This window comes from Podarcis erhardii, assembly GCF_964252035.2.
Source record: "Podarcis erhardii genome assembly, chromosome: 10".
NCBI lineage: Eukaryota > Metazoa > Chordata > Lepidosauria > Squamata > Lacertidae > Podarcis > Podarcis erhardii.
Window position 1 is genome coordinate 25,820,293 of NC_138500.1, and position 24,108 is coordinate 25,844,400.

Here is a 24,108-nt window from a genome sequence, read left to right on the forward strand (position 1 = left end):
GACAAGCGGATGTGGGAACGAGTCTTTTAAAGCCATTTTATAATCGCTTATGGAACTTATCACTTATGGAACTTGTAATTGCTTATGGAATTATGTGTGATTTATTTCTGAGTAAACATCCATAGGATTGGGCTGTAAACTCTCTGGAAATACTTTTGTGCAAACCCGGAGAATGGTATTAAAAATGTGTGGTCTATCTTATGTGAAGCCCAAGCTAGAAGCTTTTCCAGAAGCTCAGCCCATCCTGTTTGAATTGAAATTGTAGGGCAAGTGGGGGTTTATTTTAAATTACTGCATTTTACTTCTGTAGTTCCAGTCCTTTAAAAAAAAAATGTTACTGGCAAATTATTCTTTATAATATAGGGAAGAACCTCAACAAAGTACATTTTTGATGAAATTCTTCTATTTGGATATATGAACAAGCACAAAAAATGGCTTCTAGGAATCAAAGACTTGATAATGCTTGGCCTATCAAAGTATTCTGTGATGAATTTAATAAATTGGAGGTCCATGTATATTTTTGTCTTCTCCCAGGCAACCTATCTGCAAGCTAAAGCAATATTCCTTAAATCACGACACATCTGATCACAGCAGATGGTGAACAGTCTTTTGCCTAATTAGCATTCGGATTCACATTCAGCTTTTTAAAAAGGAAAATACAAACTATCATTCCTTCTTTGCCTGTTCAGAGGATATTAGGATGTCCCCTGACTACAAAAGTGATAGATAAGGTTGCTCCTAAAATAATCAGTTTGGCTCTTGTTAGTAGCACTGCTTGCCTCCAAATGAGGAACTGGAAGTCTCTTAAGTTATTTTTTTTTTAGAATTCTAATTCTTATTTTACTCTGCTGGTGGTGGTTTAGAATTTCATTTTGCTAAGCTGCTTTGAACTGTTCACTGCAAAAGATGGGATATATATCCCTTAAATAAAGATGAAAATATTGGATCTTTTAGTATGCCAAATTGCTCATAGCATTCAAGTTCCAACAATTACCCACATCATCTCTCAGTATAGCTAGAAGACAAAAGCTCTGACTCAACACCATAGCACCTTTTGTAAGGAAGTGTTGCAATCCTGTTTAAAATAGTCATTAAATGGATGCCCAAAAGCCGATTCTTTAAAAGGATGGGGAAATCAACACCATTCACATTTTATTGACTTTTTATTTAATAAAAAAGACAGTATCAGATTAAAAATACAAACACTTTGGGTGATTATCCAGCTTTTTCCCCTGCCTCGTAGAGATAAAACCAAACAATGAGCAAAAGAAAAACAACAAATTATTATTTTTAAAGGTAACATTTTGGCCAGAGCTGTAAAATAATGCTGCACCAATTAAATTACACCAAAATATATTATTATACCTTTGAAATGGCTTTCAGACCAATAAATTAAAAGAGACAAATTCAAATAAAAAGTCAACTTTGAAATACAAAAAAGTCCCAAATTAAATAAGAGGAAAAAAATACACAACGCTAATAATAACAACAATGTGCAGTCAAGTGTTCTGCTTCTTCTAGGAATGGTAACATGCCAGTAAGTCCCTACAGAACATTTTCCAGTTTGGCAGCAATCAGTCAATCATTCACATTTGTACACAAGACGGCAGGCCTGGGCAACAGCCTCGGGCAGACATGAGGAACCCGGGGCCCTCTGAACGTTGGTGGACTCCAACTCCAACTCCCATCAGCCCCAGACAGCATGGCCAATGGAAAGGGATGATGTGAGTTGTAATACAGCAACATATGGAGGGCCACAGTTCTCCCTGTGGGCTAAGTAGAGCTCAGATGTACGGGTGATTCTTAGTTCCTCTCCGGGGCAGTTGAGTTCCCTTTTCTTCACTACATACATCAATTAAACATTTAATTCAGCCAGATGGGCAGGCATTGTAAGTCAGTATTGTTCCACTGAAATCAAACTCCATTAGGTCAACTGAGACCAGTCACAGCTGCCAAGGGAGCAAGGCTTACACGCCCGGATTAAAACATGATCTTCATGCTAATACAAAGTTTTATCCAAATTACTGCAGTACTGTTTCAAAAAAAGGCACAGCAAATCTTTTAGACTTCTGCATCCTTCCAAGGCTGCAATTCTATGCTTAATTACTTGACTTGTTTACTTCTTAGTAAACATGATATAGGACTGGGCTGCACATCACACATGGCATGAATATTAGAGTTGCAATTCCAAAGAAGGTATATTCCTTTGCTTCATACTGTGACATATATCAAACAGTAAACAGAGAATCCTAACTCAGCCACAGGGGATGGGTGGGTCAGGGGAAGAGATTCCATTCTCATGCCTGGGTATATGGATTTTATAAGGAATCGATGTCATTTTGACCAAGACTGGTTAATTAATTTGGTTCATTGCCTTGTAGAGAGATGCAGCTGTTCTGAAGAATTAGGAAACCTTTTCAGGAAACTGGAACTAAATAATTCACCCATCTGAATGGGAAGTGAAAGTGTTCTTACACAACATATAGGCAGTTCAGGCATACTTATGAGAAATATAAAACATTTCCCACCAGCTCAGGTATTTTCTTGTCTTTTACTCTGGAATCTCTTCAGTTTGGCACTAGTTCCCTGAAACATTTGGAGCCCCAAGGTAGAGTATGATAGTTTCTGCTTTCAGCTAAAGTCTTGAAGTTGGCACTGGTTAAACGCAGGAAAAGAATCTTGGACTATTTCCTGTAGTTATGTGTGCATGTTGACTTTGTTTTAAAGCTGCAAACAATTTGGTATTGTAAGCTAATACAGTAATGCAACTCTGTTTGAACTAAGAGCTGCTTACTGGAATAACCGTGACCAGAAGTTATTCTGAATTGCCCAGGCCTGTCAAACACATAGTGCCTATTTAAAAAGAGGCTTACATTCACGTAATCCAGTAGACCCAAGTGGTACCTTTATGGGAGTTGAAGCCTTTAACTCAAGGGTGGCTAATCTGTGTCCCTCCATGATAACCCCCATCACCCTTGATTACTGACCATGCTGGCTGGGGCGGAGGGGAACTAGAGTCCAACAAAACCTGGAGAGCCACAGGTTAGCTACCCCTGCTTTAGCTGCAATATTTAAATTCAACCCATTGGAAATAAATCTTTTGTCTTCTCTGATTTGACCCCACTGTCTATGAAACATCAACCCAAATACATACACATTCTTAAACTGAATCCCTCAAGTCTACTTTCCTATTACTTTCTTCCTACTCATAAACCATTCCCCCATTGTATTACATACTGACAAGGGCTCTGGAATTCTGTAAAACTCTTTGAAGTTTATAACTACAAGACTCAATTCATCCAATTAAAATTCTACCAGTTTATGGTATCATAAGTTTTGTTGATCTTTGTAGTTCACCTAAGTTTGCATAGATGCACACATGTCCCCCGCCCTTAGAATTCCTTATTCCTTTAGTAATGGGAGACTGTATTGTCTCATTTCCAGACTGCTGCTGAAAAATCTTCAATGAATTAAAGCTTGCCTGCATACTGCTTTATTCATTCTAGTTTCTCAGTAGCCATACATACATACACACAGGTATGTAGAGAGGCTACTGGCAAGTAGCTACTTCTCAGTGTGCTTGTCTGGTCTTTCCTTGGCATTTTATGTAGCCTTACAGCGATTATGCAATTTCCAGAGCCCCTGATGGAATTTATTTCATATTATTCTTTTGCTTGGAAGAAGAAATCTTCCTTACTCCCAACACTTCATCCTTTTACTACATTGCTATCTCTTCCTAGACTAACTTTTCTATGAATTCAAATAACTTCCACTCAAATTACTAATCACATTTCAGCAGGCGACACTGTCAAATGATAACTGGCAGTGTCAATCATTGGTTGGGCAAATCTGTGTGCAGCTGGCAGCCCTCTTCTGAATGTGCATATTCCTTAGGGCATATAGATATTGACAAATCTACCAGCAAATGATTTCTTATACTTAACAGTTGACTTTCTTTTTTAAAAAAAAATGTTTTGTTTTACTTTTAGCATTATAGCTTTTCCAGTGGTTAGTTACCTTCTCTAATATAAATATATGTACCCTTTTTCCAGTTTACATTTTGTCTAGCTTCAACTTACAGCCACTGCAATATGATCCTTTTCTGTCTGCCAGATTCCAGAGTTTCTGCTTCATACTTTATTGTAACTTCTTTGGATACTAGGTAGTATTTTGACTGAATGAGCTATAAGGTTGCATAATGAGCATGAGATGAATTTTTCCTCAACATAACTTAAGTATTTCTGCTCAGTCTGTCTGCTCAACATCATTTCAATAACGCTACCACTGTCAACAAATTGATACTGGGCCAACTCCATCATAAAGGTACCCAAAACCCTTTCCTTCCAGCCCTGCTATCTTCCCTCTGCTAGTTAAGTTTGTTACAGATCTCCAGAGCTTTCTTGTAGACCTGAGTGACATCATCCATGTCTGTAAGCAGAGAAAAACTGCTATCGCCTGTCCGATTCCGATAGCGCTTCAGATACTGTGGCCGTGAGCGATTTTGAAGTCCTTGGAAATCTTGGATCTGGAGGAAGTTTTCAGCAGACACACAGCTCCTTATCCTAAGCCTGTTCTCTTGCAAATCCACCAAGTCAAAAGAGTCACTGGACAGGATGCTGTCATCACTAATCACGCTGGAAGGGCGGCTATAACTTCGAGATAATCCATCTCCAGGCAGGATAGCTTCCTCCATGGCTTCCAGCATCGGTGTGTCGGGGGTGATCAAAGCAGAATCCGTGCTACTGGTGGAATACTTGCTATTATGTTTTAAAATACCTTTGCGCCTGTAGGAATGACTGTGAGACTCTATCCTTAGTGTTTCAATAATGCCTGGGGACGTATCGCTATTTCCTGCCTCCTCATTACGGTCCAAGAGTTCTGAAGATTCGCTCCGTTCTGGAGATGAGTAGTAGCCAGATTCTCTTTGCTGCGTCTTCTTAAGGATTCCTTTTTTTGGCATTAAGGAAGACTGCTTAGTGCTGTATTTACCCATGACCTCCCCCTCCACAACGTTCTTACTGGACATCCCTGTCCTGCATAACTCCTGCTCCATTTTAAAAGTGGAGGGTAATACTGGATTGACTACTCCTTCTATATATCCTGCACTATGAGAGCGATGTTCACTGTTGCTCCTTTTCTTTAAGATGCCTTTTGGCCTCTTGGAGTTCGGCTTGCATGCATTTTCAACTCCTCCTTCCTGGATAGACTGTGCAATGTCATTTTCCTTCTTTGATTTTTTCAGGGATCTCTGTCTCTCTAGTGTGACTTCAGATCCTTTTGGTTTGGAAAGGCACTTCATTTTGGTGTCAGTCTCTGGCTGCAAGCCGCTAGAACGATGATGCCAATCTATGAACCGAGACAGCAGGGGGGACTCAGAGTCTTGCAGGGCATCACAGTCACAAACACTGCTCTTGTAGCCCCAGTTAACCCACCAGTGGTTGGCTATGTCTTCAATAGTTGCTCTGCGCTCAGGATTCACCATCAGCATCCACCTGATCAGGCCTCGAGCATCTACAGGAAAAGAAAACCAATTTCAACCATTCTACCATGACTTTTTTAAACTTTAATTTTAAATTGGAAGCATGACATAGAAACAAGTGCAACAAAGCACTGCAACAGGTTAGCGTTATAGCTCTTTTGACAGCTATCTGCCTTCAGATATTCCCTAGCTGAAGACTCATGATAGAAGTTGCCACTGTGTTTTAGTAATCTGAGTAGCAACTCAGCGACAACTCGGTTAATGTGCATGGCAGATTCTCAGCACACCCATGTTCACCTTCCTACACATGGGATAGAAGGTTTTTTGTGTAATAGAAAACTGTTACTATTATCCAAATGTTCTGGACAGGCAGAGCCTTCCTTATCTTCCTATTGCCATCTTCAGGCATATTGAAGACTTTATCCTGTGTGAGCCGTGGTCTGCCCATTCCTTCGAGCTACTACCAATGCAGAAACCATGCAAGTAGATGTGTTGTGCACCACTATGCCCATAATAAAGGTGTAAATGGTAAAGTATGTCATGCAAACTATCTAACCTTCATTTGTATAGGGTTTACACAAAACAAGATTTCCCTCCACATGGGGGGGACTTGTCTCATGCTGCAATATTTGTGTGCTTCCAAACTCCCAAAACACACAAAATATTACAGTGCTCAGACTGCATTTTGCTAGAAGACATTAATATTATAGGAATTTTATTTCATGAGATATTTTATAATTCGGCCTCAACATTCTTCCTACAACTTTGCTTGAAGATTCAAGCCCAGAGTTCTCCTCCAATTATTCTAAACTTCAAATTATTTTAAAAGTTTATTGTAACAAAATATAATTGTAACATAATAAATAATAAGTAGTAAATAACAGAAAATGAACACCACATACAAAGATTCCTTGTCCCTTCTCTATCTACCTCCCCTTTGTCTTTTATACTTTCCCCCTCTTCTAGATTGGGTACCCCTTTCTGATTGCCTCTCCAAACTGCTATTGATAACCTTTTGCCCAGTATTTTGCTATTCCTGTCAGGCCTATAACCAGGCTTGCCCCGCTCCACACCACTAGATTTTCTATCCCCCCCCCCTAAATTTCCTACAAACAAAAAATGAAACCAACAGGAAAGCCTTTGTCCCCCCTCCCTTCCTTTCTTAAAGGTCCTTTTGTCATGTTTTTTCTCTCTCAGAGGCAAAGCAAGCCCCAAGGCACAAAAAACAAGCTGGTGGGTGAGGGGCTACACCAATCAGAACCATGCATTCTTCAAGTGGCTGTTTGCTCTTTCAAGTCTGAATACTTCATCAGTATGTATGGAGGGGGGAGAAGAGGAGAGAGAGAGTGAGTCAATTTTATTTCATTTTTTCATTACAAAGCAAAGGACAGGACCCACGGGCTTCCCTTGAGCAAGGCATCTTGAGAACCTATTTTTCCCCATTTGGGATGGAGACTTGCAAGGAGAGGAAGAGAGAATTCTGGAGGCTTCTGTTGAAATGCTTGGGAAATCCTTTGCAGCTGGAATGACTAGCAATCCAATACATTCTGGGTTGTGTTCAATCCTACTGAAAAGAAGATCCACTGAAATTAATTGGTTCTGAACTAATAGCCATGTCTATTAAGTCCAATGGGTCTGTTTTGAGTAGGACTAGCACTGAATACCACCCACTTATGCAGGAATACATGGGTATTGATAATGCTAATGAAATGGGTGGGTTGGGAGAATTTTGGAAGCTTTTGTTGAAATGCAATGAGTTGTTGGAGAGAGGGGGGATATTTATTAAGCCCTTTTCTCTTGTTGGCCTCTTTTACTCCTCTCTTCAGCCCAACTCTCAATTCAACCCATGATAAACACTGCAGATTATCAAGTCAAAGGCTACCACTGTGATCAAATTGTCAGTCTAAAATTAGTAAATTTGCCGTCATGTCATCAGCCACCTCCTATATACTACAAAGCTGGAGAACCTGTGGTCCTCCAGATGTTTGACTAAAACTCCCATAAATCCCTGGCTGCACTAGCAGGGGCTGTTGGGAGTGGGAAGTTCAACATCTGGAGGAGCACAGGTTCCCCTTCTCTGGGATTCTAGAAGCCATGCAATTATTGTTATTGATGGTAGACATGGGACCAAATTCTTGGGATAATGATTTGCTCCTCCAGGGCTATTCATCGTTTCCTTGGTATTTTTTTATGTATACTGCTGTGCAAAGTTACCAGGACTGATATGAATCACTACTGTGTATCATTTTACAGCTTGTCCCACCAATTCCATTTGCAAAAACAAAAAGACTGTCTGCTGTCTTAGATGTAGCTGAAGAAAGGGGGCAAAGTTTCCTGAAAACAATAAAATCTACTAACATAGAATTCTCTACGTTTCCCAGTCTTTTTTTTAAAAAAAATAATACGCTGAAATTAGGAAGTAAATTGAGAATCACCTGCCCTTTGTCATTTATCTTACCATTATCCTAAGACTTCCATAAACCAAAGACTAGAAAATAGGTAAAACAAATCATTATTATATCATTTTAATTCACTGTGCCAGATCTTTTTGATACCTGAGGGCTGTGTTGGCTCACGATATTCTCCACTGCTGATCTGCCTGATTAGATTTTTGTGATCAAAGCCATCAAAGGGCATGGTTCCATAAACAAGGGTATAAAGCAGTACACCGAGAGCCCAGCTGTCAACCTAAAGCAAAGAGACAAGAAACATAACAGACAGAAAAGTGGTCACCTGAAGTCTATGACATTCGAAGAAGCATTGAACATCCAGCAATGCTTAATATCCTACAGATATGACAGGATAGCTGCAAGATAATCTGGCATTGTACTTTGTACACAAAACTAATGAAAGCAATATTTTAACAGTTCCTCACGCTAAAGATGAAGAATCTATTTGATTTATCAAGGCCAAGGCTGTGATCATTTAATCAAATTCCAAGCAGTCAAATGCCCCAGACAGGTACCACATTGCAACGTTTTGTTGCAGGGTCTCTCATGTGTGATAATATTTTCATTTCACTTCCTTTCTTCCTCATTCTGCTTACCTCTGGGCCTCGGTAGGGTCTTCCATTGACAATTTCTGGAGATGCGTACAGTGGGCTTCCACAGAAAGTCTGAAGAAATTTGTCTTTCTGATAAAGATTTGAAAGTCCAAAGTCTGCAATCTGTGAAGACAAATGCAACCAATTCCTGTAGTGTAACTTACCAAAATGTAAGACAGGGAGTGTGATTTATTGATCACACCAACCTGGGCATTGAGTACCAATCTGGGGCCCTGGCTAATTAATCACTTTTCACTCTGATAAAAGCTTTCTCCTCGTTGTTCAATGTGTTTGCTTCTGCCCTGTATTCCACTTATTCTAAATTCAGTTTTAACTAAGAGATTTTCTAAAATAAATTCCAAGTTTCCCACAGTTTTCAGTTCCTTCTGTTCACCTGCATCTTTTCCCAACTCTACATTACCAATCTGCACATACATTGGAAAAAACAATGTTGATGTGACTGTTCATCCAATATTATTCTATTTTATTTTTTTTACTGATGTGCACATGTGGTCCTGTGCATTGGTAAAACACAAAAGATTCTTGGCACGCCTATATGATCAGTCACATCAAGTTTGCTTTTCTCTGCTATTTATGAATGACTAAAATGAACACAAGTGTTGGTAAAACCCCCACCCCCACCCCCAAAAAACCTGATGCAAACTTCAATACCGCTTTAAATACAGTATTTCAACAATACATATGTGAACTTTGGTAATAGTGGAAGAGAGACATGCAGCAAACTATGGATTCATGATGTGCTGTACAAAATTCAGAAATAAAAAACCGGAATGTTGATGGCTATCTAATGCATCAGTTATACTTCAAAAACACAACCAAGTATATGGAACTCCGTATCTGGGGAGAAAAATCAGGAAAGCAAAAACAGAATTTCAGAAGCATCCTTAGTAAAAGAATATGAGAATTCACATGAGTTTATTTGCAATATGTAAAGTTCTAGGCCTTAATCGTTTAGAAAGGATTTATTTTTCCTTGTGGTCTTGGTCTTTTTTCCTTCTCTAGGTCATCAGAGGTTGGTACAGCCCAAGAATCGTTCCTGAATGAGGTGGACTTGTACTAAAGAACAGTTTTATTTTGTTTTATCTTGGGTAAGATTAGCACATGGCTTTTGTTCCATACCCAGGAGTCAGGATCCAAGTGATCCCTACATTTCGATGAGGAAGTAATTCTCTATCTTGTCAACTAGCCAATGACCCCAAGGAATGTTGCCTTTCTTCTGCAGCATGCGGATGGACTGACTCATTTGCTTGAGTGGCTTGCATTTTTTATGAAATGATTCCCTGAACCTAGAAGGAATTTCTGGATAATCATTACCTGCTGTTGGCATGCTATTATCAGGATATTACCTAATCTGGAGAGGGTGACTACATGGGTTAAGGTACTACTTTAGAGCAGAGAATTGTACTTGGTGGCCAGTGAGACCCTTTTCACTGCTGTGGTTTATGACTCTTCATTGCCCTGTGCTCCATTATATGCAGTGTACATTACTGCCATTTTGACTTACATCACCTTTAAATACTATCTACTGTATGTAATCCAGTTATACATCTATGTACCAGTTTGTTGGCTGTCACATCTATATTTGTGGTGTATCTGTGATGTATCATCTCAAGTTCATTTGCAACAGGACTTTAAAAACAAACCTGGTATCTCAACCCATATTGTAGTAATCCTTTAGAGGAAAACTATGGGAAAACTGTGTTCTGTAAAACCTTCACTGACCTAGAATCTCATTAGAAGCAGCTGGTGTACAATTGCAGTCTGCAAATGCATTCTTGGGGCTCAGGTTGCGGTTAATTGTCTTAAATAAATTCCACTTTCTTATCAAATCACTCTGATTGGCTGGCAGGAATTCAGTCTTGAGCTAAAGAACAGTGGTTTGGTCAATCTAAATTTAATCGTTTCAGCATTAGAGATTGTGGAGTAGTCAGTGGAACTGACTTTACTTGGAGAGCATGCCACAGCTCGTGCTAATTCTGATACTGCATGGTACACTCTGCTTAGGACAATCTGTCCCCTAGCATAGTTTACAAAATGCATGAATATCTACATGCATATATAAATATATACCATGGGGGGGGGGGAGAGAGAGAGCCAACTCCTAACAGGTATCCATGTTTTCAATTCAGTCATTCAGGAAACAGTGTTTCTATCACGGCTAACTGCCAAAATCACAGACTGATGTTTATCAGCTTTTCCCATTAGAGCTGTCATTTTCCCTCTCCCCCAATATGGGAAAAAAAAAAACATAGTAGCCAAGATTCCTTCATGTTCCTGGCACTTAAATGGAGCCAAAGTATTAATTCAAAAATGGTTTCCAAACAGGGAGGGGTTGCTGCAAAGCCAGGCTTTGAATTCCCTTACCTTCGAGGAAATGACTGTTTCCACTACTTACAAAAAACATGATGAAATTTACTCATTCAGTATGAATCCTGCACTCCCGTCAAGTATTTGGGCTCAGTGTAAACTGACATTGCTCCTTTACTTCAGTTTGCACCAGCTAAGAAACTGGATCTTTTTCTATTGACTCACAGTCTAGCAAACATAGCTGAATTATTGACAAGCGTGTACAATGTTGATGAAACCCAAGATTTGTCTATGGAGGGCACGGTTCTAAACAAATAAAACAATACTTATAAACACACAGTCAGAGCCCGGTTGATTTCCTTACCAGGTTGATACATTTATCTTGCTTCCCCTTTCATTTTCCAACTTCCCATTGTTTTAATTAAATCTGCATTTTTGTCTTCTGTGGTTATTTAGGAGAGAGAGGTGGTAACTTGGTCAGTTGTTTAATTTAGGAAAAGATTATCATCCTTTGCCTTTGCATCCTTGGGCTTGCTAGCTTCCTAAGTGCCCATTGTATGTTATTGTAAATAACACTTTCAAGGTGCTGTGAGAACTTGTGGGAAACTGTTTAGAGCAAAAAAAAAAAAAAAAAAAAAAAAGGGCAGTTTGCTGTGGTAAATTCTTGCTGACTTCAAGTTAATAAGAAGTGTAGGAGTGCATCATAACATAGGCAGCAGTCATTTTTTGCACTACTGAAATTGAGATTAGGAAGATATTCATACCACAGGATTTTGCAAAGTTTAGGTATTTGTATTCCGGTTCCTGGTAATGTGGGGACTTCCCTTGCATGTAAGCTGGCACTTCCTACAATTATAGAAAAACAATGACATACCCTGATGTCATTGTGCAGTGCAGGAGTGTGTCTGCAAGTGAAAGCTCAACAGCAGCAGCGGCAAAGGGCTGGAAAACTTCATTTCCAGAGAAGGTGATAAGAGTCCCGCTCTTTCCACCACTTCACAAAAGATAAACTGAAAACTAAATCCTGTAAAGGGTTATTTAAATATTTAAAGTTTGATTTTAAATATTTTCATTTGATATTAAACATTTTCATTTGATACTAAATATTTTCATTTCCATATCTGCTTCAACTAATTGGTTAATTCTATCCTAAACATTTCTAATATGCTTTGAAAATAACTGGATAAACTGTATCATTTAAAACAAGTGATCAGGGTTAAATCTTTTACAAAGACAAAAGCAGCGCTATTAACTTGCAAAACAGTGCATTTCTAGTCTCCTAGAAATGTACACTTGCAAATGTTTTCGGAAATGAGGTCTTCCAGATTTACTTAACTGCACATCAATAATTTACAATCCCAGATGTGTTTCCTTGCCAACAAATATTGTTTAGTGAAACAGCAGGGAGGGGAAAGTCCCTGCGATTAATACAGAAACCACAAAAGCAAGATCTAAGCCTACAGTATCAAGGCTGATAGTGGAAGCTTGTTTGATATCAAACGCAGCAGACATGCCTCAGCGGTATGAGAAGATGGAAAGAAGAAGAAAATGAAGCGTCATTTGAGAAAATCCAAATTCTGTCACTGTAATGGGCTCAGTATGACTTTTCAGAAGCAGTTAGTTCAAGTTCAGTTGTATGAACTTTCTTCTTCACCATCAGTTCTTTTATATATATTTCACTGGCATTGCTGTGAGCCACTGATCTCACAGATGATAATAATAATAATAATAATAATAATAATAATAATAATAATAATAATAATAATTTATTATTTATACCCCGCCCATCTGGCTGGGCCTCCCCAGCCACTCTGGGCGGCTTCCATAAAAACCAAAAATACAGTAAGATATCACACGTTAAAAACTTCCCTGAACAGGGCTGCCTTAAGATGTCTTCTGAATGTCAGGTAGTTGTTTATCGCTTTGACATCTGCTGGAAGGGCGTTCCACAGGGCGGGCGCCACTACCGAGAAGGCCCTCTGCCTGGTTCCCTGTAGCTTTGCTTCTCGCAATGAGGGAACCGCCAGAAGGCCCTCGGCGCTGGACCTCAGCGTCCGGGCAGAATGATGGGGGTGGAGACGCCCCTTCAGGTATACTGGACCGAGGCCGTTTAGGGCTTTAAAGGTCAGCACCAACACTTTGAATTGTGCTCGGAAACGTACTGGGAGCCAATGTAGGTCTTTCAAGACCGGTGTTATATGGTCTCGGCGGCCGCTCCCAGTCACCAGTCTAGCCGCCACATTCTGGATTAGTTGTAGTTTCCGAGTCACCTTCAAAGGTAGCCCCACGTAGAGTGCATTGCAGTAGTCCAAGCGGGAGATAACCAGAGCATGCACCACTCTGGCGAGACAGTCCGCAGGCAGATAGGGTCTCAGCCTACGTACCAGATGGAGCTGGTAAACAGCTGCCCTGGACACAGATTTAACCTGTGCTTCCATGGACAGCTGTGAGTCCAAAATGACTCCCAGGCTGCGCACCTAGTCCTTCAGGGGCACAGTTACCCCATTCAGGACCAGGGAATCCTCCACACCTGCCCGCCTCCTGTCCCCCCAAAACAGTACTTCTATCTTGTCAGGATTCAGCCTCAATCTGTTAGCCGCCATCCATCCTCCAACCGCCTCCAGACACTCACACAGGACCTTCACCGCCCTCACTGGTTCTGATTTAAAAGAGAGGTAGAGCTGGGTATCATCCGCATACTGATGAACACCCAGCCCAAACCTCCTGATGATCTCTCCCAGCGGCTGCATGTAAATGTTGAAAAGCATGGGGGAGGGGACAGAACCCTGAGGCACCCCACAAGTGAGAGCCCAGGGGTCTGAACACTCATTCCCCACACCACTTTCTGAACACGGCCCAGGAGGAAGGAGCGGAACCACTGTATGACAGTGCCCCCAGCTCCCAGCCCTCAAGACGGTCCAGAAGGATGTTATGGTCAATGGTATCAAATGCCGCTGAGAGATCCAGCAGAACTAGGAAACAGCTCTCACCTTTGTCCCTAGCCCGCCGGAGATCATCAACCAGTGCGACCAAGACAGTTTCAGTCCCATGATGAGGCCTGAATCCCGACTGGAAGGGATCCAAATGGTCCGCTTCTTCCAGGCATGCCTGGAGTTGTTCGGCAACCGCTCGCTCAATCACCTTGCCCAAGAATGGAAGATTTGAGACTGGGCGATAGTTGGCCATCGTGGCCGCATCTAAAGATGGTTTTTTAAGAAGCGGTTTAATAACCGCCTCTTTCAGCGGGTCTGGGAAGGCTCCCTCACGGAGGGAAGCATTCACCACCCCACGAAGCCCATCGCCCAGTCCTTCCCGGCTAGCTTTTATAAGCCAGGATGGGCAAGGATCCAGGAGACAGATGACAAACGAGCACATGCTTAGGACTGTGTTGTTAACTATAAATGCCCCAATTACGTTATATGTCAGGAGCAAAGAATACACCAGGTGTTCATAAACACGAATCAAGGCTAAAGCGTGTATGACATGTAAAGAACTTTCAATTCTTTATTTGTATCTCATCTTCTCTTCTGCAAAAGTCAAAGTGGTTCATGTGGGGTTTCCTGGTGGTCCCCCTGTCTAGGCACCAACCAAACCCAGATCTGCTTTGTGTCACCAAGGTCACTGCTTTTCAGACCATACCATGGAAAATTTGGTACAGTGGTGCCCCACAAGACGAATGCCTCACAAGACGAAAAACTCGCTAGACGAAAGAGTTTTCTGTTTTTTGAGGTGCTTCGCAAGACGAATTTCCCTATGGGCTTGCTTCGCAAGATGAAAACGTCTTTGCGGGTTTGCTTCCTTTTTCTTAAAGCCGTTAATACCCGGGGAATCCGCGCTCCGCAAGACGAAAAAATCGCAAGACGAAGCAACTCGTGGAACGAATTAATTTCGTCTTGCGAGGCACCACTGTACCGATATAAGAAATGCTTGTATCATATGATTAAACACCATTTGAGTTTTAAATAGCTGAAGGTGAAACTTGGGAACAGCACTAATTTCCCAGAACAGCATCACACATCTTGTATTCTAGCCATTTTTTTTTCCTGGCAGAAAGCATGAAAAGGTCATTCCCATGCTTTCGCTAAGGATTTTTGACATAGTTATGACATCACCGAAAGCAAATCTGAAAGCTATCATTGTGCCTGGAGTTCCAATGAAGTCCTAATGAAGGACATGTGCTTTGCTTGAGTTTATTTTGTTACAGGGTTTGCTTATTTGTTAGATGTGATCAAAAGGATGTTCAGAGTGCTCTAGAGGATGCACTTGAACCTTGCAGACCAAGAACGTTTGTATATTCCCAGCAGCCAGCAAAAATACCACCTGTAAAGTCAATTGTATTCTATGGCGATTCTCCTGTTTCTCCTGTTAATTGCTGTTACTCATCTTGAAGTGAAAGAAACCGTTCCCTTAACTCCCATTAATACAAAAATGTAATACTGAAGTAGTCAGGAAAAAAATAGTCTCTGCATCTCACTTTTGCAGACACTGAATGAGTTTAGAAATAGCTCCTGGGATTTTTTTAAAAAAAGTTTTCAGACAATACACAGAGAACAGAAATGACCTTTACCTTAATATTACAGTTGTCGTCAAGAAGAATATTTTCCAGTTTTAGATCCCTATGGACAACACCATTCTGAAACAAGAAAGTAAGGGAAAGAAGATGAGGAGGGACAGAAAGGAGAATACTGTGTGGATTAAAAAAGCAAGACACCGGGGTGGTCTTTGCATTTACACTTCAGTCATAACACTTGCAGTCTAGTAACTAGTGACAGGAGATGTATTAGTCACTTGCTGTGTGGTTAAGGGAAGAATGACTGGAATCTATCCTCCCACAAAGCCTGTAAAACAGCAGGGGAACTCTTTTCGGAACTCAGTTCCAACCTCAGTTCTTCCCTCCTCATTCTTCTCAGGCACCAGAAAACAATATATCTCAATACTATAAGTTAGTCCATACAGAAAGTCTAGTTCTTCCAGCTTCTGGCTTTTAGGCAGGGTGAGTTATATCCCTAAAAGTGTGCTCTAGCTTTCAAATATTAATGTCTCAATCTATTCCCACATCACAGTTTTTAAAGATTTGTTAAAGCACTGTGGATTTTAAGTTGTCATGCGGGATTGCATGAACCTCCCCACTTTAAAAACAAACTCAATTAAGGTATTTAAAAGGGAATAAATGGAAATTTACAAAATAAGTTAATCCTTTGCTCACCTTGTGGCAGTAATGCACAGCAGAAACAATTTGCCGGAAGAAGTGCCTTGTCTCCCGTTCATTCAGCCTTCGTCTCTCACTGATATAATCATACAATTCCCCTTTGCTTGCATACTCCATGATGATCACAATTTTATCTTTGTTCTCAAACACTAGAGATAAAAAACGACAACTGCATTTTTAATTTTTTAGATTTAAGCATTGAACACACAAAACACACATAATCAGCCTTGAAAAGGGAGGGAGCATTGCTCTTTTCTGCTGAATTCCCATCTGCTTCAGACCAGTTTCTTCCATCCTGCTACCCTGGGGTGCCTTTCACTGCCCTTTGAACCTGGGTTTGGCAAGAAGGGTTGCTTTACACTGATTTTGCTAGAAAAATAGTGCGGTATTGTGGCAGCTGGAACTTCTGCGCATGCACTCTCCCTTGCACAAAGCACACACACTTTCTTCAATCAATTATCCTTTTAGCTAGGAGAGAGGAAGCAAGAAAGCAATGTAGACCCAGTTACCAGGAAGACTGAAGAAACTGATTGTTATTTATCCAAGGCAACGATGCATTGGTTCCAGAAGGGTTAGAGGAATATAGTGAACTATCCGTATAATATTTAATGTACTTCCAGTGTTTGAACGTGGTCTGGTACAGTCAAGTACCGGGATTTCCAACTGAGAGCAGCAAATGAGTTATTTAACATAGGTCAACTACAAATTTAAACTACCCCATCTTTACTTGGTCATGCTGTTGCAACAGGGGAAAACCTAAGTATTACAAGCACAGGCATGTAGTCCATACATGCAAGACATTGATTGATTGCTGATGCATTCCAAGAGCGGAAAAAGGCAAATTTCAAAATAATGGGTTTTTGCGGGTAATGCATAACACTTGAAAGGTACTTTGTGGAAGATCACATAATAACTGAGAATAATTAAAGACATTTCTTGAAAAGAACCTTTCATTTCTGAGTTTTTACATACTGTTATAATCTGGCTTTTACTGTTTTCTGCAGCTCCCGTTTTATTTATATGTGACTGATTATGACGTTTCTTTGTTGGTTTACTAGCTTAAATTTATGTTAGCCACTCCAACAGACTTTTGCCTGAAAGGGGGGGGGGTATAAATTCCCCATATAAATAAGCAATCTCAGACAGTCTTGCTCTGATCCATTCTGAATTGCTATAGCTGCCATAGAATACTTTTTCTTCTCTGTTCTCAATTCATTGGGTACATGGGAAACATTGTTCCATGGCATAAAGAAAAGACTGTTTACTTCTTCAAAGATTTCTTATTGATTCATACAATATACAGAAACATCTCCTTGAACCAAGTTCTTCCATGCTAGAATAATAATCCTAAAGTGATAGAATTAGTGATGCAACCAGTGCACAGCTTTATGACAACTGCAGGAAGGCTCAGCCAATGAACATTTAAAGAATGTGAAACAAAAAGTTCTCAACAATGAGCCTGTAGCTTCATGGGCTTTGGGCATATGTCTCTTCACACTTGTAGAAGACAAAGGATTGTAGTTTTTTTCTGCCCCATTACAATGTTCAGTAAAATTCTCTCTCTCTCTCTCTCTCTCTCTCTCTGTGTGTGTGTGTGTGTGTGTGTGTGTGTGTGTGTTAGGAAGCAGACAGATCAACACTGGCTGCTGACTAGAGGATTGTCTAACAGCTTGTGAAGCACTGATTCATTCCAGTGATTACATCCTCATTAACAATGAACTTTGGAAGCTATATGAGGTGACTGTGGACGGATTAGACTGCAGCATCAAAATTGATAGGCTAAAGTAATTTTATCACCCTACTCCAGTCCTTACTGACAAAAATGACTAAGGAACAGTTTTTAACAAAATTTCAAAAGCACGGAAAAAGTATATCACCTTCTAGATTTAGAACACCACATTAGCCACAAGGGACGCGGGTGGCGCTGTGGGTTAAACCACAGAGCCTAGGACTTGCCAATCAGAAGGTTAGCGGTTCGAATCCCCGCAACGGGGTGAGCTTCCGTTGCTCGGTCCCAGCTCCTGCCAACCTAGCAGTTTGAAAGCACGTCAAAGTGCAAGTAGATAAATAGGTACCGCTCTGGCGGGAAGGTAAACGGCGTTTCCATGCGCTGCTCTGGTTTGCCAGAAGCGGCTTAGTCATGCTGGCCACATGACCTGGAAGCTGTACGCCCTTGGCCAATAAAGCGAGATGAGCGCCACAACCCCAGCCAGCCACGACTGGACCTAATGGTCAGGGGTCCCTTTACCTTTACCTTTAGTCACTATACTGTACAGTAGTGCAACTGGCATTAACAGAACAGACTAAATGTATTGGGGCCACACGCTGAAATCTTTGTTGCCACTGAAGTTTACATTCTTTTTATTTTACTGGAGTGAATTAATTACTCCAAGATGCAAATACTCCAATACTATATAAGAATATACTAGGCACTGCACATATATGCAAATACTATCTATGCTGACTGACAACAGCATTCCAAGATTTCTGGCGGAGCTGGCCCTGCTACTTGAAATACTTTAATTAGTGCTACCCCTGATTTAACTTATTTATTTCAACATGTAAAGCAAGAGTTGTGTCACACAGCTATGGTCTCTTCTCAACAGATCTATAAGTACCTGGAGAAGGGCTTTCATCATGCTAAACATTTGTTCCATAAAATTTGAGATATCACTGCAATGGTCATATAATGCCATACTGTAATTTATAACACTACAATGAGAGATGTTCTGGTATTCCCCTAACACTTACATGCATTTGTTTAGACACAGTATTATTTATTCCAAATAATCATGAGATAAATAAATGCTATGCCCTTTTAAGACCTAATATTTAAGCTGATGATAGACTAATTGCTTCAGTATAACTATTTGGAATGCTTCTTTCCCTCTGTATTTTTACTACATTTGATTTATGACCTGCCATTCTAATGCAGGTAATTCGAAAGCTGGGACAGATTCTAAAGTAGTTCTGTACAGTTGCTGCCACCACCTTGCTCACAGAAACAAATTTAATGAGGAACGGCTGCTTGGCTTTCTCCCGCTTTTTCATTTGCTAAAATGGAAACGCCAGACAAAGAAAAACTACCTTGAACCATTCCACAACTGGGAGTCAGCAACTATGATGCACAGCATGTTATTCAGAATGGTACTATGAACCTGCTCACCTGAAAGAGTCTAATCACACTTTTCCCCATAGGATCCTGCAAGTTCTGACTAAAATCTCTATGAGACCCCTAGAGGCTACTCCTCCTCCAGGGGGTTCACTATTGGACAAGACTGCATAGGAAGGTGTGCTATTATGTCATGTCTGGAACGTCTTCTCCCTAGAAATATGTTTTTTCCACTGGGGCTTAAAGCAGGAACTCTCAGCTCTGTATGCAGTTTCCCTGCGGAGTGTGTATATGTACCTTTCAATGCCATGATGCTTTCCAGTAGAAAGTTATGCCTTTATACAACTAGAAGAAAGTGTTTTATGTTCAAACAATCAATATATTAACTTCCTCCCCTTAATTCTAAGAACAAATGTGTTTGTTTATTCTGATATTGGTATTTTTTTATTTTTAAAAAAATCTTGTTTGTGGCCAGGTGGTTTTGACTTGGGATTTTATTATAGGATAAAGAATGTAAAACTGGGTTAGAATTTCCATGCTCATTACCAAAGATGTGTCTGAACCAAAGTACATTTTGTAACCTCTCAATCCATTATTCTCCATCACATCTCCTTGTACTATCATAACTCCTGAATGCATTTTGTCAGCTATATTTAGAAGGCTTGAAATGATGAGTTCAACTTCTATTCAGAGCTCCAAACTTCGAAGGAAACCTTGCTAGTACACAGACTTCTCTTCTTGTTCAGAACTTTGGAATTTTACTGCATCCAGTGAGGCATAATTTTCCTCTTAAAAACATACTTGCTCATGAAAAAGTAGAAACTCTGGTGAGGCAAGCTGAAAATAGAGTTTATAAGTGAAAAGGTAGAAACAGTATGTGTATACTGATGGGACAAGCACGGGCTAAGAAAAACAAATAAAAAAGCTATACATTATTTTGGCTACATCTTTTACACACTGGCTAGGTTTTTTACAACTGTTTGTTTGTATATGTTTAAAATGGGAGTAAAACTATTCCCATGTCCCCCTTTATTTCTGTTTCTGGAATCCGAAATTGAGAATAAAAGCTGTAGTTGTACGGTATTTTTCTAAACCGACATCCACCTTGAGGACTGAATGCTTTCCGTTTACATGTAACCCCAGGATAAGAATTTTAGTTTGTTGTTTTAAGAGAGGCAGCCAATCTCTTCACATTGGAACCATCTGAATTCTCCTCATGCCTTTGCTCTATATCAGAGCAATCTCCTAAATTAGTTCCAGTATGTTGACATTCCTTCCATCTGGTGTCTTTCCATAAAGTGGTATTTTTATTACCCTCCTTACAGCAGCAGACAGAAGTACCTTTGCAATGATACAAAGTGCTCTTTTATTAAAGGTCAGCCAAATCAGAGCAGCAAGTGAGTTGGTCTTTAATTTCAGGGACAGATAATAGAATAACCTTCTCATTCAATAAAATCATCTGAAAACTATTCAGTTTAAAGTATATTTTTTTAAAAAAAATACATCTGAATAATGGAAAACCATTCATAAGATCTAAAATCAGTTGTATGCCATCTACTCAGATCTAAGTGGAAAGCATTTCTAGGCCTTTGCTTTAAATTAAAGGTAAAGGTAAAGGGATCCCTGACCGTTAAGTCCAGTCATAAATGACTCTGGGGTTGCGGCGCTCATCTCGCCTTACTGGCCGAGGGAGCCGGCGTACAGCTTCCAGGTCATGTGGCCAGCATCACTAAGCCGCTTCCGGCGAACCAGAGCAGCGCACGGAATCGCCGTTTACCTTCCCGCTGGAACGGTACCTTTTTATCTACTTGCACTTTGACATGCTTTAGAACTGCTAGGTTGGCAGAAGCTGGGACTGAACAACAAGAGCTCACCCTGTCGCAGGGATTTGAACCGCCGTCCTGATTGGCAAGCCCTAGGCTCTGTGGTTTAGACCACATTGCCACCCACGTCCCTTTGCTTTAAATTACACTGACATAAAAACAACAACCAAAAAAAACTTTGTTAAGTAAGTGATTAAATTGCAGGAGTCTTAAGTTAAAGACACACAGACAAATATTTTCCCTGTTAACACATACTATCCAAATCCAATAAAACATATTAAGTTTAAGCATAATTTTAGGGGGGAAATGAGAATGGTGATATTTAGCCAACCAAATCAAGCACAACACACAAACACACTTTTTTGTACTAGCATGATCTTTACCAGTTTACCCAATCATATAATCCAGTTTACTAGATTTAAGCTGGAAGCTATTAAAATTGCATTGCATGTGAAGTCCACCCCACTAAATCAGAGGATACCTGAGCTACAGTGTGGCTATTCTAATCTTTAATTGTGGCCAGAAAGGATATTCTCCTTACTGTGAGAATCAGAGACTGCCTCAACTAAATGCAGAATACTGTACTGGGTTGTATGGATTTTCCTGCCTCCCACCGCCCCCCCAAAAAGGCAGTTGGGAATGTTCCAGTGATTTATTTGGCCTAGTGCTGCAAATATTTTGAATTAATAATTAATGATGGATCCCATCATTACCCAGATCCTGTCTGGGTAATAGAAAAGATACCTTCTGCATTCTGTTATACTGCTTATTTCAGAGATTCCTGAAGCAAGAGAAATATGTGAATGGAGCCTAGCTCTAGGAGGCCCATGCTGGGTCACAGTGTATAACATAAAAAGTATATTTAGAAAAGAACACAAATTCTTTTGTGTTAGCTGTGTGTTGTGCTAGCTCCCCCCCCCCCCCCCACTTTCATAGCCTGGCCTCCTTACAACAAGCAAGTATTATTTAGGTGTTAAAGTATATTGAATGCAAGGAAGTCAAGGACTATGGAGCATGAGACTCTGGAGGTTAGTTTAGTTTATATTACTTCAATTCCCAATTACTACCCTCTAGGAAAATCTATATTATAATCTTGGGTGTTATCAAATGTAAACAATGGAAATAATATAGTTAAAGCCAAAGGCTGAAATAAAAAGGAAGTGGGTTAGATAACTGTAGTTAGATGGTGTTGCTAATGATAAAGTAACAAAATCAAACAATTGGCATTGTGCATTGAATACACTGAGGACGACGTCAAAAGTTTCCACATCTTTGCTGTTTTTATATGCACATTTTAGTCAGTTAGAGAAAGGACACTTCTGTATCAGACCATGAGCATTCAGAGTGGAACGGTATATGGTTTTTTCATTTTAAAAATATAGAATGGCAATAGAAAGAATTACGTTCAACATGCCATCCCCATATAAATTAACGAGCCTGGTATTTTATACGTACATTCCATTTATGCAAAGTAGTCTTCAGTCTGTTAAATGATCTGTTTCCACAGAGCGGCACCGTGTGACTTCTGCTCAGTTCCCTGGCAGTGATGCTGCAGGGTCCCGCCATGTTGCCCCCATTGTTATTTGACATCTAAGCCACTGGGTATGGTAATCATAGAGTTTGGAGATCAGTGATATCAGTCCCTGCACTCTATGGAGGGCTTCCCTTGAAGATGGTAAAGAAACTGCAGCTAGTCCAGAATACCACCCCGGGGTATGAAGGAGTCCTCCAGTGCAGAGCCATCTTACACTGGTTTTACATTATCTGCACTGGCTGCCTATGTTACCATGCCCAATTTAAGTTGTTAGTATTAACATACCAAGCCCTGAAGAACTTAGGACCTAGGTATTTGATGGAGTGCCTCTCTCCATATCAACCTGCTCTGGTGGGAAAGGGTGTGTGTGTGTGTGTGTGTGTGTGTGTGTGTGTGTGTGTATGCGCGCGCACGCTTCTTGCAGTCCCATTTGTTGCATGTTGCATGCTGTATTGGGACCAAAGACAGGGCATTTTTATTATCATGCCCTGACTCTAGAATGTGCTCCCTGAGAATGAGTGGCAACACTATTGAGGGTCTTCCATTGTCTAATCAACACGTTTCTTTTCATTCAGCACTTTGGAGATTCTGGTTGGCTTGCTCTGGTGGTTGTAATTTGCTTGCATTGCGATATTGTTATTTTATGGCTTTTAGTTGTATTTTGTTTTAATGGTTGGTGTTGTTGGTATTATCATATTATAAACTGCTTTGGGAACATCTTAGCAAAAAGTTGTCAATAAGCTTTAGAAATGAAATAAATTAAATCCCAACAATTTCAATGTGTTAATTAGTATGCCAGCTTTCTTCCAGTGTGGATCCCAAGACAATGTACATAGAGTTCCTAGGTAGACATTGCTTATTCTTTTCCAGGCATTGATCTGAGCCAGAGTACCTTAACCTTAGCAAGGTTGCTGCACCAAATGGTTTCAGACCATGCTTTGAGACTTACAAATTACTTCCAGATTTGGTCTTTGCCAAATCTGGCTTACACTCTTGCATTTACTCTTTTGCTCAAAGCATAAAGATTCAGATACAAAATTATGGGGGTATGCATTTCTGGCAATTTGGTTTCACATCTTCCTGTGCCAATAGAATACTGTATCTCGTATGGCGGATTACAGTGGTACCAAATCCAGCAAAGTGTGGTTTATTCATCATGTGAACGTAGGAGCAGGCTCACAATAGCAGGAATATTTATCAATCCACTACAAGGCCAGGACTTCAGATTTGAATTCATTTCTGCTGCACTATTTAGCACATATTAGCTTCTTTAAACATTTATTTTTCACACAGCCATCATACAATGGAACTAAGAAGGACATTTCCAGGGATGAAAGGATTCTAACTGCTAGTATGGCTGTGCAGGAACAAGGAACTTCAGGCTACATTTGTTTTCAGGTTTTAAACTTATATAAAGTGCTGCCAGATGGGACATTTTTCTGAGGTTAGCATGTCCACAGAATAATGTTTCCGCTCAAAAAAATTTAACTCTTGAACATAGGGATTTCAGGGGATAAAAGGTAAAAAGAGCTTTGCTTTTTAAGTTAAAATTTATGTTCTGAAAATCAGAACACTTCTGG

The 24,108-nt window shown here is 40.2% G+C and overlaps 1 protein-coding gene across 1 annotated transcript in view; it reads right to left on the minus strand.

Moving 5' to 3' along the window:
• Positions 1-1,144: 1,144 nt before the first annotated feature.
• NUAK1 (NUAK family kinase 1) overlaps positions 1,145-24,108 on the minus strand; it is a 53,194-nt gene continuing 30,230 nt past the window's right edge. The window contains exons 3-7 of the mRNA XM_081878384.1: positions 16,057-16,208; positions 15,418-15,483; positions 8,526-8,645; positions 8,035-8,167; positions 1,145-5,511 (exon numbers count right to left, since the gene is read on the minus strand). Of these exons, the coding sequence (XP_081734510.1) occupies positions 4,367-5,511; positions 8,035-8,167; positions 8,526-8,645; positions 15,418-15,483; positions 16,057-16,208 (1,616 nt within the window). The 3' untranslated portion in view covers positions 1,145-4,366. The remainder of the gene's footprint in view (positions 5,512-8,034; positions 8,168-8,525; positions 8,646-15,417; positions 15,484-16,056; positions 16,209-24,108) is intronic.